This window comes from Camelus bactrianus, chromosome 3, assembly GCF_048773025.1.
Source record: "Camelus bactrianus isolate YW-2024 breed Bactrian camel chromosome 3, ASM4877302v1, whole genome shotgun sequence".
Taxonomy (NCBI): domain Eukaryota; kingdom Metazoa; phylum Chordata; class Mammalia; order Artiodactyla; family Camelidae; genus Camelus; species Camelus bactrianus.
Window position 1 is genome coordinate 58,053,403 of NC_133541.1, and position 17,298 is coordinate 58,070,700.

The 17,298-nt window shown below is 35.9% G+C and overlaps 1 protein-coding gene across 2 annotated transcripts in view; it reads right to left on the reverse strand.

Annotated features, from left to right (window-relative positions):
- The window catches only part of EDIL3 (EGF like repeats and discoidin domains 3), a 392,867-nt gene that overhangs the window by 266,394 nt on the left and 109,175 nt on the right, over window positions 1-17,298 (reverse strand). For both annotated transcript variants that reach the window (XM_074360330.1, XM_074360331.1), the window contains exon 2: window positions 6,830-6,958. In XM_074360330.1, the coding sequence (XP_074216431.1) occupies window positions 6,830-6,958 (129 nt within the window). The remainder of the gene's footprint in view (window positions 1-6,829; window positions 6,959-17,298) is intronic.

Genomic DNA, 17,298 nt, shown 5'->3' on the forward strand with positions numbered 1-17,298 from the left:
AGGTTAAGTGTCCTCCATGTCTGTTCATGATTTGATAGTTCATTTTTAAAAGCTGAGTACTATTCCATTGTCCAGATGTACCAGAGTTTATCCACTCACCTACTGAAGGACACCTTGGTTGCTTCCATGTTTTGGCAATTAACGGATAAAGCTGCAATCAGCATCTGTGTCTAGGTTTTTGTTTGGACATAAGTTTTCAATTTCTTTTGGTAAATATCAAGGAGAATGATAGCTGGATCATATGGTAAGAGTATGTTATATTTTGTAAGAAACTGTCAAACTACTATACTATTTTGCATTCTCACCAGCAATGAATGAGAGTTTCCATTGCTTTACATGCTTCCCAGCATCTAGTGTTGTCAGTGTTCTAGATTTTAGTCTTTCTGATAGGTGTGTCATGGTAACTCGTTGCTTTAATTTGTACTTCCTGATGCTGTATGGTGTGGAACATCTTGTTATATGCTTATTTGCCATCTGCATGTCTCCTTTGGTAGGGTGCTTGTTAAGGCCTCTGACACATTTTTAAAATCAAGTTGTTTTCTTATTGTTGAGTTCTTTGTATATTTTAGAAAACATTTTATCGGCTCTATCTTTTGCAATGTTTTCTCTCAACTTGTGGCTTATCTTCTCATTCTCTAGATACTGCCTTTCACAGAGCAGAAGTTTAATTTTAATAAAGTCCAGCTTATTGATTATTTGCTTCCTGGATTATGTCTTTGGTGTTGTACCTAAAAAAGTCATTTTCATACTCAAGGTCTTCCAGGTTTCCCCTTACGTTATCTTCTAGGAGTTTTATAGTTTTGCACTTTACATTTAGGTCTATGATCCACTTTGAATTAATCTTTTGTGAAGGATGTCTATGTCTAGATTCCTTTTTTTTTCTTGTTTGTTTTGCATGTGGATGTCCAGTTGTTTCAGCACCATTTGTAGAAAAACTACCCTTGCTCCATTGTACAGCCTTTGCTTCTTTGTCAAAGATCAGTTGACTATATTTATGAGTGTCTATTTCTGGACTGTCTATTCTGTTCCATGGATCTACTTGTCTATTTTTTCATTGATACCACACTGTCTTGAACAATACAGCATTATAGTAAGACTTGAAGTCAGGTATTATCAGTCTTTCAACTCTGTTATATATTCTATTGGCTATTCTTGGTCTTTTGCCTCTCTGTATAAACTTTTGAATCAGCATGTTGATATGTAGAAAATGTTGAGTGGGACTGCTTGAATCTATCAATCAAGTTGGGAAAAAACTGACTTCTTGACAATACTGAGTCTTCCTATCCACAAAGATGGAATATATCTCCATATATCTTCTTTAATTTCATTCATCAGAGTTTCATAGTATTCTTCATATAAATATTGTACATAGTTTGTCATACCTAAATATTTAATTTTGTGAATGCTAATGTAAATGGTATTGTTTTTAATTTCAAATTCCACTTGTTCATTGCTGGAAATACATAGGAAATCATATATAGGAAAATGATTAACTTTTGTATATTAACCTTGTGTCCTGAAACTTTGCTATAAAACCTTATTAGTTCCAGGAGAGTGTTTTGGTCGATGCTTGAAGATTTTCTACATAGATGATTATGTCATCTGTGAACAAAGACAGTTTTATTTCTTCCTCCCAATCTGCGTATTTTTCTTTCCTTTACTTATCTTATTAGACCATTAGACCACACTAGACCACACTTCCAGTACAATATTAAAAAGGAGTGGTGAGAGCGGACATCCTTGCCTTGCTTCTTATCTTGGGGGGAAAACCCCGAGTTTCTCATCATTAAGTATAATGGTAACTGTAGGTTTTTATAGATATTCTTTTCAAGTTGAGGAAGTTCCCCTTTATTGCTAGCCACTTTTTAAAAACTTTCCCCTAAGTCTTCCATGTGACACCATCTAGCTCTTTCTCCATGAGACTCCAGCAAAACTGATCTTGGTGAGAGCATCCATAATTCACATGGACTCAATATATATGTCCACTTTGGTCAACTTCTCCACAGTATTTGACACTGCTGATCATCCATTCCTTGAAACACTGTTTACCCTTGGCTTTGGGGGCACAATCCTTTCCTGGTTTCTATTCTATCTCCCCAATCACTCCTTGTCAGACTTAATTATGTATTTTACTTTCTCTACCTATTGATTAATTGTTAATGAACCTCTAATCAGTTTCCATTTCTTGGTCCTCTTTTCTTTTCATAAGTTATTCTTCTGGATGGATTCATACACTCCTTGAGCTTAAATAATTATCTATTTAACTATGACTTCCAAATCTATGCCTGACTTCTTTACTTATGTCTAGCAGATTCCTCAAATTCAGTATGCAAAATACTCAACTCACTTTCTGCCTCCCAATCCAGTGTATCCTCAATTTACACTATCTCAGTAAATGGCACCAAGTTGCTCAGCCAGAAGCTGGAGATGCTTTTTCTTTACTCCTCCCTTTATCTAAAACCCTTTTATTCAATAACCTCACAAGTCATGAATAATTATCTACTGTATCCTTTAAATACTTACTGACTCTCCCCTCTCCACTCCCTTTGTTACTACACTGAGCCAAGCTAAGAATGTCATATCTGACCTGGTCTCTGCAGTAGCCTACAAATAGTCCCCTGCTTTACTCTGCATGAGTTTCTTCCATATTGCAGTGACAGTGATCTTTTAAAAGTACAAATCCTCTCCATTACTCTTAGAATAAAATCCAAATTCCTTATAACATCTTGCAACGCTGCAGAATCTGCCACCATCACCATCTCCAGACTCATTAGTGGCCACCATGTTTCTATCTGTTTCTATCCTTTTAAGCTCTAGCCACCCTAAATTTCTTTCAGCTCATGGAATTATGACTTTCCTTATTGCCTGATTTTTCTAAAAAACATTTCTGCTGTCTAGAATACTCTTAGCTTTCTGCCTGGTAGATTAAAATTAGTTTTTAGAATTATGTCTAAGTATTCTTTTCTTCAGGTAGGCATGCATTCTCTGACACTGAGCTTAAAAAAGGACACCTGTTTTAAATTCTCAAGGCTCCATATTCTTCTCCTATCATAACACCAATCCTATTTATCTGCTCTCCTAGCTAAACAGTAATTCCTGTAAAATTGTTTACAACTGCATCTCTACCATTTAGGTAATTATTATTTAGTACTCAATAAATATTTGTCTAAGAATAAATGAAAACTAAGATTTTATTTTTTTAAATTTCAATCACTTATTTTGTTCTCTTTGGTTACATTAATATACTATGTAATTGGGTTGTATAATTTGTATTCATGATAAGTTTACAAATTAATCTGATAGCATAAAAAGGAGAAATATGCCGCGGAACTTGGACAGTTTAATAATTCCAGATTTCCATATATGAATGCTAGAATATTCACTAGGCATAGAAATTTCTTCATGAAATGAGTGTGTCAACATTTGGCTCCAAGTTACAGTGTCATATAGGAATATGAGCAGGTAATTGGCAAGTAATTTGGGGCTTAACCACATGGTGCTCTGTCTACAAGTCCCCTGGAGAAGGTAGCAGTGTCCAGTGCACATCTGCACAAACTCTGGTAAGTCTGGCTGAAGTCTTCAAATCACAAGATGAAAATTAGGTTTTCTTTTTCCTCTCCTCTGTCACAGAGATGCTTTCCTATTGTATTTTGTGGATATTACCAGTGAGTCTTTTTAACTTTAAGAGGCCAAGTACATTGAGAGGTGTGTAGATGTGTATATAAGAGGATGTGTGAGAGAGAGAGACAGTAGAGGAGAGACAGAGGCAAAGAGTCAGAGCTAACAGAGCACACAGACAAAGAACTAAGTTCATATAAAAGCAATGCTGTCTAGTGAATGAAGTTCACAAATCTGAGCAAGTTAATTTCTCTAAGCTCCCACAAGTAATATGGGAATGTAAGTGATGTGAGGATTGACTGCAAAGGTGGTAAAGTGTTTTGTGTTTATCTGACATTAGATGCTTTTAAAAGTACAAAAAATGGATGAGGCTCTCTTGAAGTAGCATCAAGAACTTAAAATAAGGTTATGGCAAAGTAACGAGGTTTGAGGTAAAATCAAGAAGTAATTTTTATCTCTAAGAGCAGCATGTATTTAAAATTCCCCTCTCCAGATGTGCTACAATAAAGAGAGTATATTTTTCGACTGTAGAATAAATGGAGTAATAATTTTTAAAGTTAAGATCAAAACACAACTTTTTCTAAGCAAATCTAAACAAGATAATTTTCTTTCTTTTGGAAATTCAAAATAAGGAGATTCAGAACTTCATATAATCATAAAATTTATATGGCTCACAGGGTCAGTAGATATCTTAAACATATCTCCATCTCCATCTTTGGGAGGATTAACATGTAAGTAAAAATACAGCAATGGTGACAGCTCAAATCTTGTCTATTAAAATACTACATTAAAATACCTACAACTTTTGGGAGTTTTTTGATATAAAACTCCAGTACATTCTGCTTTTCTGCACTGGGGCTACCTAACAGCAGGGAAACAACAACAATGTCCCAGAAATGTTCCAGAAAAATAGTAGATGCTTTAAACTAAAATAGGCAGGATTGTCTTTAATGACCTAATGTTCACATATTTTGCACCAATAGTTTTAAAAATATGAAAAAAAAAGACCAAGGTAAGTTAGACATTAAAGGTATTGCTATTAAGTGTTTTTATTCAATAAATATTTAGTATTCCCTGAATATATGCAAGAGTTAAGAAAGAGTTCAAAGAAAGGTAAGAAAGGTAATAACACATCTGTCCTAAAGAAGTTTTTAACCTGAAAATTTTACTTAATTTTCCCTTATTTTCTCACCCTTTAAAAATTATTTCACATCCTAGAAAGTTGTATTTAAGAAACTATGGACATTTTAAACTTGTAGAATACTTGTTTTCTATTTTTTAATGCTATAAAACCAATGCATTAAATTAAAATTGGCATAACTAATATGCTATGATAAAGCAAATATAAATTAAACATATTTCTTCCAAAAACATTTCAGTATACCTCATAGAAGAATGAAGTTGCCTGAAACATAAAAACATAAAGCTTAAGGTAATATAGTATAACTATGTCATTTCTGAATTTCAGAGGTGTTCTAGTAACATAGAATAACGAGTGTAGGTAAAACTTAACTCTATAAGCATTTGATTTCCCAAAGTCTTATCGAACTATGTGGAATATGCTTAGTTTTTAAAGTGTTACTGCCTATAATATCATCCTTCTGATAAAATGATAAATGTTGAATTAATGTTTAAGAATATGGCCCAAAATAATCAAGTATTTACTTCAAAATTCTATAAAGATATCAGTTTCTTAATTATTTACATACATTTGCCTCTTCAGTTCCAGATTTGGCCCTTATAATTAGCAACAAAAACATTATACACTACAAATCTAAGGCACTGCCAATTTGGGGTCCATGGGCTTAAAATGTAACACTAAATTTTTATTCTATTCATATATTCCTGTTAGGAATATTTATGACCGTAATTTTTCTCAGAGTTATAAACTTTTTTGAGGATATGATTCTCAGATTAAACTCTGAAACTCACAGCACATATTTGGAGACTGGGTCAAAGTGATTACAACAGTTTTATTTCTATGGCATTGCATCAATCCCCCTAAAATAGCAGCAAGTTAAAAGAGAATTATCTTTGAAATGACTCAAATGAACAAGGTACCTTTCAGAAATAATGTAACTAACTTTTTCAGATACAATATACTCACAGCAATGTAATATAAAAAATACAAGAAAAAACATTTAAAAAATAAAGCACACAAAAATGCAATAACTAGTGGCTCCAAATGGCAAGTCAGTGGTTTTATTTAATTATTCTCTCATTCATTCAACCAATAGTTACTGGACTCCTAGTATGCATAGAGGTACTAGGTTAGGTGCATTAGATACAATGATGAATAATTCAAATTTATCCCATACTATAGACACTATTACTTCTCTTTTTCAAAACTATTTTTGAAAACCTAAATAAATCTGAGTCTCCCAAGATTTATGTTGCCTGACAGAATTTTAATACAGCACATGTTTGGTTTTCCTGTATTGAACAGATATAGTCTACTTTTTTCCTTCTTAACATTGGCATGAAAAAAAAATTTCTTCAAACTTAATCATGGTATTACTTTTAATCAGAGGAAAAGAATTTCTATACAAGTTTACGTCATGCTAAATTATTAACGTACAGCTATTTTCTTACTGGGGAACTATTTGGATATTATGCAAGTTACCCTGACTCCATAACTATACATGCCAATGAAGCACCTCACAGATAAAAACATTTTGAAATGTGATCAATATTTGCCAAGCAAGTTTTTGAGACCTTGAAGAACAATGCAGCTGGAACACTTTTTCTTTCATCATATATTTGTAGTCTTAGAAAAGTAATGATTAGAACAGCTACAACATACTGATGGATATTTTCAGTTACTAAAATAAGTTCTGTTTTATCTGAAGTGACGATTTAACTTGAATAAATTGACTTGGGAATCATTCTCCAGTGAGAAAATTTAAATGTATATGAATACTAGAAAGGTAGGAAATTTCTTATATTCAAGTAGTACAGGCAGTGCCTTTTATGTATAGTGTTAATCACTAAAACAGGTTGAAATTATTTAAATTAAATTAAAAATAATTTAAAAATAAAATAGAAATGATAAAACTGAGAGACCTACAATTAGTACTTGCTAATTAGTAGACTAATTAGCAACACACAGCAATCTTACATAGAACACCCATAATCCACTGACACCCAAACTTGCCAGTCACTCAGGAAAACAAACAGGATAACTACTGAAATGATTAAATCTTGCACTTACCAACCTCCACAACACTAGAACAGTTGGGATCTGTGAAGCCATCTGGACACTCACAGGAAAAGGAACCATCAGACAGCCCTGACACACAGATACCTCCATTTTCACATGGATTGGGATCACAAATATCACCTGAGGAATAAAGAAACAGATATTGACTTTTTTTTGCCTTAAGCACCGAATGTACTATTTCACATACTCCATTCATCTTCCTTTTGTAAAGTCACCATATGATTTAGATTTACAGATAAGGCAGGCAAAACTCATTTGAAACCATGTGCTTCTAAGAGGGATGGCATGTAACATGGTAAAAAATTAAATTTTATAAATCAAACATTGCATACTGAATTGCCTCCTAAAAGTTGTTAACTCAGTTTGGGGTTTTTTCATTACATGTAAATGAAATATTGTCTAATTTGTTAAAGAAGATTAACCGAAATAGCTGTCGTAGACTGGTTTATTAATTATTCCAATAAATAACCTATCTACATCCACACACTTTGCTCTGTAACTGCAATTCTCTCAATAAAGGGGTGGGGCTTATTTCTTGATTCCCTGGAGTCTGGGCTTGCCCACGTGACTTGCTTTGGCCAACAGGATGGTCGCAGACTTAAAGCCAGCAGAAGTTTGAAAACACACTTGAATATTTCTACTTCCTTTCTTGGAAGCCTGCCACAGCCAAGAGAATAAATTCAGGCTAGCTTGCCTGAGAGAGGTGAGAGAAACATGGAAGAAAAGAGCAATGAACTGTACCACAGCAAAGAGCTAAAACATGTGGCCTTGGCTTTAGTACTGTAGCAGATGGAATCCGCAAAGGCACTCAGAGAATGGCTACAGGAGACTAAAAAAACGTCTATCCACGTTATGCAGAGAGAAGCAGCTGGTAAAGCTGTCACCTGAGGAAACTGCATGATAGAAAATGTACCCAATGAACGTTTGTAATTGAGTAATGAGATTTCTAGGCAGTGTTAAGGTACCACTTGGCTCTTAATAGCTGTATTTGATAAGGCACTACCAGAAAGAGACGTGTTAAAGAAAAAAACTGATGAGTTTGAAAGTAAAGAAAAGGATTATAGGGAAACCAGGACTTGTGATTGAAAATAAAACAATTTCTCAAATCCAGCCCTTCAAACCAGTGAAGGATCAGATCCAGAGCTGTGTTAGAAAGACATGGCCTCAACATAAACATCACATCAAGCATGTGGCTATGAGACCTTTGTGAAAACATTTCAAGTAATTCAGGTGCGGCCTGAAAGACTCTCTCAGCTAAATAAGAAGGGCTTCTAGAAATCTTAAGGGTTATTAATCCCTGAGTAGCCTGATGTACCCAAAGTAGCACTGGTTAAGTCTGGGGAACAGCAGGCTTCAGAGACACAGATGTAGCTTTATTACACAAAGAGGATGTGAATCAGATTCAGAAGAGCCCATTCAGTTTCCAACGGAGCTTTACAGGTGGAAGTGCCACCTCACGGTCAGAAGAGACTGAGGCTTGACAAAATTTAAAGAAGAAGCAGGACCTCCTACTACTACTTTGTATTTCTTAGGCATTCTATCCCCTGTAGAAGCTTTCTCATGAATTAATTATTTCATTTCTTTTCCAGACTAACCACTTTAAAATATTAGAAAAATGAAAATGGAAGTTAGAATATTTGTCAAATGTATAAAGCAAGTCATTAGCTATTCTAAGATGACAGACAAAAATGCATCAGCTCTGGAGCAGGTATCAGAAAAGGGAGTCACGAAATAAGTGAATAAATGAGTATGGTCTGGAAACACTATAGGATTTAGTATGGCTGGACTATGGAGTATTTGACTGGGAAAGGCTGAAAAAGTACAAATATGTCAGATCAGGAAAGATTAAAAAGTGACATCACCATTTGTAAGATGAGGAGCCAATGAATGTTTTTAATATGTATTTTAAAGCTTTGACGTAATCAAATCTATTTTAAGAACACTATGCTTGCAGCATTCTATAGACTACACTTGAAATTGGAGGTTGATGACTGGTAAAGCTATTTCGATAGATTATCTGTCTCTCCATGTATCTAGCTAGCCAGCCACTCAGCCATCCCCCCATTTGTCCACCCATTTGTCCATCTATCCTTCTATACCCGAGTACCTATTTTATGATAGGCACTGAGGTAAGTGCTGAATATACAGAACTAAAGAAAGTCTTTGAGATCGATAAGCAACAGAGCCTACTATCCAAGATTAAAATATAGGAACAGTTACAGCACACAGCAATAAGACCTCTGATTGGTACACATGCTTCAAATTGTGGGATCACAGGAGACTCCTAAAAGGACTCAGTGCTGTTAGGTGATGCAGAAGATGAGGGGGTACATGCTCAGCATTCCAGGCAAAGAAAATAATATATACAAAGAGAAAAGATCACAGCTCACTCCAGAAACTTCAAGCAGGCCACTGTAATTGGAGCACAGATGTATATGAGGAATAGAGAGAAAGGAGCTCAGAAGGGTAGCACTGTCATATAAATAAAGGCCTTATATGCTGTGCCCACATTCTGAAGTTTATCCGTGAGCACTGGAAAATCATAAAAGGACTTTACACCTGGGAAAATATACGGCTTCATCTGTGTTCTGAACGATGACCCAGGCAGCATCCTGTTGGATCAAGACTGAGGGCAAAAGGATTAAACATTAATCTTCTGAAGTAGTCCCAGCAAAAAATGATGAGGATTTTCTCTTTTTTTTTTTGCCTGTATATATATATTTATTATATATTTAATTGACGTATAGTTGATTTACAATGTTGTGTTAATTTCTGGTGTACAGCATAGTGATTCAGTTATACATGTATATATTCCTTTTCATATTCTTTTTCATTATAGGTTATTAAAAGATATTGAATATAGTTTCCTGTGCTATACAGTTGGACCCTGTTGTTTATCTATTTTATATGCAGTAGTTAGTATCTGCAAATCCTGAACTCCCAATTTATCCCTCCACACCCCCTTTCCCAACTTGTAACCGTAAGTTTGTTCTCTATGTCTGTGAGTCTGTTTCTGTTTTGTAAATAAGTTAATTTGTGTCTTTTTTTTTTTTTTTTTTTTTTAGATTCTACACGTAAGTGCTATCATATGGTATTTTTCTTTCTCTTTCTGGATTACTTCACTTAGTATGACAATCTTCAGGTCCACCCATGTCGTACAAAAATTTTTAATGGGTAAGTAGTATTCCATTGCATATATATCCCACAATTTCACAATTTCTTTATCAAATTATCTGTCAATGGACATTTAGGTTGCTTCCATGTCTTGGCTATTGTGAATAGTAGCGCTATTCCTAACCCTCTTTAGAGGTAGCTCTGGACAGGGAAAGCAACGGAGGCACAATTTAAACCCAATCCATGGAATAAATACTGGAAATGAAATGAAAGTCTCCCCAAATCATGACCTCCCCTCCCCCTAGATAATTCACCTAGAAGCAAAGGCATTATTGTTGAGATTTTCTAGAAAGCCAATCACGAGTTTAAAGGTGTGATCCTGCCTCTCTGCCTTTGTGAGTAAACGAGCACAGCTCTGTATAGCAAGACTAACAACACCGCCATCTGCTCTGTGCACTGCATGATGATGTGTATGAACACCGGCTTTTTTGATAAGATGTCAGTCATATTTCTGTGAAATGTCATTACTACAAAAAGGACTTCTCCTCCCCAGTCCAGGGTCTGTTGTTACAGAAATCTCAACAGATCAAGGCATATTATAGATATTTATATTGATTTATTTATACTGACAGAAGCAATGTCTACAGGAGAAAGGCAAAGCATGAACAGTATCCTAGAGGTTCTCAAGAATCCAGGCTACATTTATAAATGTACCCAAGTCAGGAACCTTTCATTCGGATCCCTCTCACTCCTACAGCCAGGTTCCTGCATAACCTAGTAACTGATGTGAGCTTCCAGTCCTGATATACCCAGGACCACATGAAGCCAGAATGTCTGGTCTATTTGAATATCCCATTATTATGGGGAGTTTTGGTGTCTTAAGAAATCCTCCTTGTTACTGGTGCTGCCCTTTCTAGGTGATCACCCTTAATCTAACTGGTTTTCTAGCCGGGGTGTGGGCCAGCCACACAGTGCTTCTGTGGTCAGAGTCAGAACAATCTGTCCACCTCTCACTGTATCTTGCAGATGCCAGCTGCTCTTCAGCTGACCTGCTTTTTCCCTCTTGTCCTTGTACTTTTTGTTCTTTCTTTTTGCTTACATCTACTTATTTCTAACACATTATATGCTTGTGAAAACTAACATTTTATTGCCATTAGTGATATTTCCTCAGTGTCTTCTTAAAAGGTAGAAAAGAGGTAACAGGTTTGACCAAAATGTATAAGATAGACTCAAGATGACACTGTGACCAAACTGACATGGGGTCTGTGGGAGAGCAAAAAATCTGGGTTGAGTTTCAGAGCTCCTGTCTTTATGACTATGTGGTCATCTTTCATAAGGAAATACAATGGGTTTAGTTTTAAAGGAATTATTGGGTTTGAGAAGCCTGTGGGATAGTCAAAATGAAAATGACCCATAAACCTACTGAATAAGCAGATATGGAATTGGAGAGCTTCTGTTAAACATGGACTGTTAAGTACAAATGTGAATACTGTATTCCTGTGAGAGTCTTAAAGCGAGGGCAGAGGAGGGGAGTAGAGAGGAGAGGGATGGGGAGGGAGGGGAAGAGGAGGTCCTTGAGCATACTAACAAATAAGTGAGGAGGAAGAAAGAAGATTCTTCAAAAGAGAAAAAAAGAAAAGAAAATTAGTGCTAGGCTCTTTCCACTGCAGTGTAAACATGCAGTTTATTCACTCAGGGTCTAGTATGTCAAGGTCTTTCTGAGATTAATTAAAGGCCCCACATAGACCTATGTTAGATGGACAATGTCAGCAGAATACAAAGTTCTGCCCTTGAATGAAGTAGAGGGAAGACCACAGAGCTCATCAAACATAATTAGGGTTGTTACAGACCATTCTCTGTATCTGGTTCCCTATATCTAATTATTAGTAGGACCCCTGTGTGAGTTGGGTTCTCCATGAAGTAAGTGCTAAAATGAAGTTAAAAGCACAAGTTTACTGAGCAGTAATGCCTAAGCAAGATAAAATGAGGAGGAAGCAGAAGTGGGCAGCACAAGTCTTCATCTTGTGATGTAGATGTGACACCTGGGGAGGAAATGTGGGTGGGAGTTGAAGGAGGAATGGGCAGGTGAGTCTTGGGCCATCATGGCAAAGTCTTAGCCAGTCCAGCTGGGATCTCCAGGAGCAAAGGTTACTTTTTAGAGGAATCCCCCAAGGGCAGAAATGACCAGGCACTAATGCCCTGACCGTGTTCCATCACTGGCTGGAGGACAGCCAGGCAGAGCAAGGCTCTAAGGCTCAAGCGGGATCCTGTCGGTGCTACAGAAGGGGGTCACTGCAAGCTAACTGAATTATTTGCAGCCAAACAGCATGTTCTTTCCTGAAGGGAAATTGGAGCCAGGCACCTCCATGGGTGCCAGAGTCCCCTTCTACCCTCAAAACTGTCCTGGTGTGGACAAGATGCACAGTCACCTTGGTCAAAACCATCATTTCTTAGCCCACTTTTTCCCCTCTACACCCACTATCTCGGGGGTGCTACAGTTATAGGCTGGCACCTTCAGTAGAAACAAACCCTCTGGCTAGATTTTCAAGGCCAATTACAATGCACTGTAGGCAGTACTATCATGCTGTACACCAGAAACTGACACAACATTGTAAACTAACTATATGTCAATAAAAAAATTAAAATTAAAAAAAAAAAAACGCACTGTCAGGACTTCTGATTCCTGGTCATTGCAATTAATCTGAGAAAGCATCAGCTCAGGTAAGAATCCTCGTTAAAATGCAACCCATTTCTGGACTTCAAATCAGTGCTTTGTTGTCAGCTTGCTTGTTTCCTAGAGGGGGTGTTGGTAAAGCCTTTTAAAACTAAGATGGCAACCAGGACAAGAAGGCAGGCCCAACACAAGGAAAATAGGACAAAACACCATTTCATGCTTCTTTATTCCACTGTCAGCAGTCTCCTAAAATACACCTCTGCCTATTGTAATCTGTGTGCAGTGTTATACCTTGATGCTTCTTCGCTGGCTGGACTCACCTGCTTTAGATTAGGACAGATGTGTTTAATTTGAATCTAACTATGTTTTATGATTCCATCTGCAGTTTATGGCAGACTCAGGCAGATTAAGCTGATGCCGATTTGCCTTTTGGCAATAGAATGAAGCAATTATTTTTCCCAGGGGCAAGAAATCATTGCAGGCTAAATTTAACTTCCCATTTGCCTGCTCTTTGCACCCTCCCCCCAACTCCAGGGTTCTGCTTGGACTGGGACCATCCTGTCTGTGTTCAGTGTCTGCCTCAACCTTCTCACTGACCCACCACCTGTTGCCAGTCACCTCTTATTCAAGGTGATTCAGAGACTGTCTTATTTCACTTTATTATCAATTTGTATGATCTTTTACCCTAGATAGCAAAAGTTTGTATGCATCTATAAAATATCATGTAGCACTGCAGAAGACAATGCAAAAGAAAAAAAAAAGACTCTAAAAACTTAAAGTCTGTACCATTATGCTGTGGTTGTGTTTTTCTTGTGAGCTCAGTATACGACCATGCATCTTATAATGCCAATGCCAGGTAAAGAAGAAAATTCTATGTTGCCACTACTCCGGGAATCAGGTGGACAGAATAGCTAATTTCTTTCATTGATATTTAAACTCTTGGATGCTTTATATATTCAATTTTCTTTATATGTGAGTGCCAAAATCCAGTTCACAGATCAGAGAATCAGTGATCACTCTATCGTGTATTGATACTCCAGGAATCACATTAGACACTGGGAATACAGACTAGATAAAGATATGTAGGTTTCTGCACTTTTAGAATTTGTATTATAGTGGAGGGGATGGAAAGTGAAAAACTTACAAATAAATAAGCAAAGTATTGTCCATTGTAACGAAAGCTATGTTGCGGGGTGGTGGGGCGAGTAGACAGGAGAACAGGCTGATGAGAAAGGCAGTAAATAGATCTGGTTACTTAAGGGAGCCAGTCAAGAAAGGTGCTGCTTGAGCTGAAGAGGGACATTAGCCAGTCTTGTTAAAGCCTGAAGAAGAGTCTTCCAGGCAGAAGGAACAGCAAGCGTGTGGCCCCAGTGATGGGGCAAGTGAGTGATGAATTCAAGAAATGCTAGAGGCCAGTGTAGCTGGAACACAGTAACAAAGTGTCACTAAATGTTTTTCATCAGCAACACATTTTTAGTAGGAACCAAGTGATAACCTAAAGCCCCACATTTGATCCTCTGTCCTCGTGATAATCAAGGGCATTTCTGCTAAGCCTAGTCTTACTACATTATCAAACATCTACTGAAAATACATTATTGCATTTATATATTAATGTACTTATGTATATATTGATACATTTTTACACATTAATATATTTACCCAGTACTGCTAATGTATTCCTGTACTCGCACAGTATTGTAACTATATTAATCATTTATTTGGATGAATGCATGCATTTCCATTTTCTTTGTTCCTCAGCAATGCTAGAAGCCACCTAGAATATGTCTCCACCCTCATCCCTACCCTCTCTCTATTTCTGCAAAAAAATCTGTATAGATGTAAAATTAGAAACAAAAAAGTGGTAACATCCCTCTTAAGCATGTTACTTCATCAACACAAGATATTTCTTCAGTATCTCTGCAAATTAAATGTGAAGACTATTAAATACATATTTATATGTGGTAAAGGAAAACAGACCTTTATTTTTGTTTGTTTTCCTTTTGATTTTTCTTAGTGGAATTATAATTGACATACATTATTTTTGTTTTACTTTTGATCTTTTTTAATGGAATTATAATTGATATACAATATTATATTAATTTCAGATGAACAACAAACACAATGATTCAGTATTTTTATACATTATGTAGTGATTATAAGTGTAGTTACCATGTGTCACCAAAGTTATGACAATATTATTGACTGTACACCTTATATTGTACATTATATCCCCATGAATTACTTATTTTATAACTAAAAGTTTGTACCTCTTAATCCCCTCATCTATTTTACCTGTCCTCTTACTCTCCTACCCTTTGGCAACCACCAGTTTGGTTCTCTATGAGTCTATTTCTGTTGTTTGTTCATTTGTTTTGTTTTTTAGATCCACATTTAAATGAAATCACATTGTATTCGTCTTTCTCTGTCTGACTTCTTTCACTTAGCAAGACACCCTCTAGGTCCATGCTTTCATGAGCAGTTAATCTATGACAAAGGGGGAAAGAATATTCAGCATCGAAAAGACAGCCACTTCAAAACTGGACAGCTACATGAAAAAGAATGAAACTGGACTACTTTCCTACACTATACACAAAAATAAACTCAAAACAGATCAAAAATTTAAATGCAAGATCAGAAACCATAAAATTCCTAGAAGAAAACAGGCAGTAAGCTCTCTGACAACTTTTCATAGCAATATTTTCCTGGATATGACTCCTCAGGCAAGGGCAACAAAACAAAAATAAACAAATGGGAATACACCTCACTAGAAAACTTCTGCACAGCAAAGGAAACCATCAATAAAAGGAAAAGACAACCTACTGAATAGAAGATATTTACAAATGATATATCTGGTACATACATAAAGAACTCATACAACTCAACATCAAAAATAAAAACACAGTCAACTATACTTCAATTAAAAAAAAAGAAAGAAAATCTTAACTCTCTCTGTTAAGTGATGGAGGCAAAAAGAAAAGTCTCATGTGATTGTGTAATAAAAAATTGTGACAGGCTTTGAGAAGAAAAACAAAAAATAAAAAACCAAAAAAAACCTCCAAACAATCTGATTAAAAAATAGGCAGGGAATTTGAGCAGACATTTTTCCAAAAAAAGACTTACAGATGGCCAACAGACACATGAAAAGATGCTCAACATCACTAAGCACCAGGGAAATGTAAATCAAAGCCACAATGTGAAACAAGAAACCATTTAAATTCATGTTTCACAACCACAACAATGCAGGTCTGTGTATTACAACCTCATCTTCAGTTTATTGCTCTCCCATTGAACTTGGCAGCTATACTATCATTTCATTTAAAAACTGAAAGAAAATAAAGGCTTTGTCTTCAATTGCACAAGTTAGAATTTGAACTAACCTGTAAACAGAGTACTTTGCAAAATGAGCCAATTCCAGTACCCAAGTGAGCAGTAACTCCAGTTAAAAAGAGATAAAGTTCATGGGGATTTGCATACTCAAACTGGTAAAACTCACAGAAAATGTTAGCACCCTATGACTTACTGCCAGTGAAACTGTACAGAACAAATAAATGTCACTTTCTGAATCAACAATAGGCCTCTCAATTTATTTTGGTGACTCTGAAGAGGCTATTTGTGTTGAACATTGAAATTTTATTTGTTGTATGTTCTAATGAGTATGATGCATAGATTTAATTTTAAAGCCTTCTTTCACAAGTTAAATCTTATAAGTGTGGCCAGTGTAAATATCCGCCCCCAAAATATATATAGTTTCAAAGATCTGATCTGCTTGTTAGCTTTAAAACAAATTTAAGTTGGTATTTCAGACCATCCAGCAATTAGGAAGAGTAGAGAAGGAAATAAGATAAAAATGCCAGTAAGAATATGTTTATCTGCATTGAGAGGAACTGTCATTTTACCAGAAAATCATGGGAAATACTTGTAATAAAAGACTATCCAAATGGTGTCCACAGAGCCCCAAATGACCATATTCAGCCATAGAAGAAGACACAGATCTAAGGAATGAATAAAGAAATTTCTAAGACTCACTCAGAGGCACAGGAAAGCTAATTTAAAGCAGAATGTTTCTCAGCTGCTAGCCAGGGATTTATCCCACTATTTCTAGACACTTTTTTTCTTTTTAGATAACTTTTTAAATGCTAAGGGAACACTGTGCTGAAAAGAATTAGAAGAAAACCAGCAATAATTGTTGAGTGTTGACTACCTGAATTTTACATCCTTTAATACACAGCTACAATCAAGGCTAACTGCATGAAAAGACAAAAATATTTGGGGCTCTACATTTTGAAAAAAAAAATCTTTCGGCATATTTTGTATTTTAAAACACTCTGGAGAGTCCCTTAAAATAACAAAATCTAGAGTTTTTAGATTTGAAAGGGACATTAGAGATGATCTAACCCAGTGGTTCTCAAACTTTGCTGTATATTAGAATCACAGAGGAGCTTTTAAAATTCCTGATGCCCAGTCTAATTAAATCAGAATCACTGGCGCTGGGGCCCAGACTTCCACATTTTTTTTTAAAAACTCATCCAAAGATTTCAATTTATTAGAGAAGAAGGAAAATGAGTAAGAGGAAGTGAGGAAGGAAAGAAAGAAAAGAAAGAGGAAGAAAAGATAGAAAGAAGGAAGTTAGTTTATATTTTCCTACCTTCAATTAAGACGAAAATAAATGAGG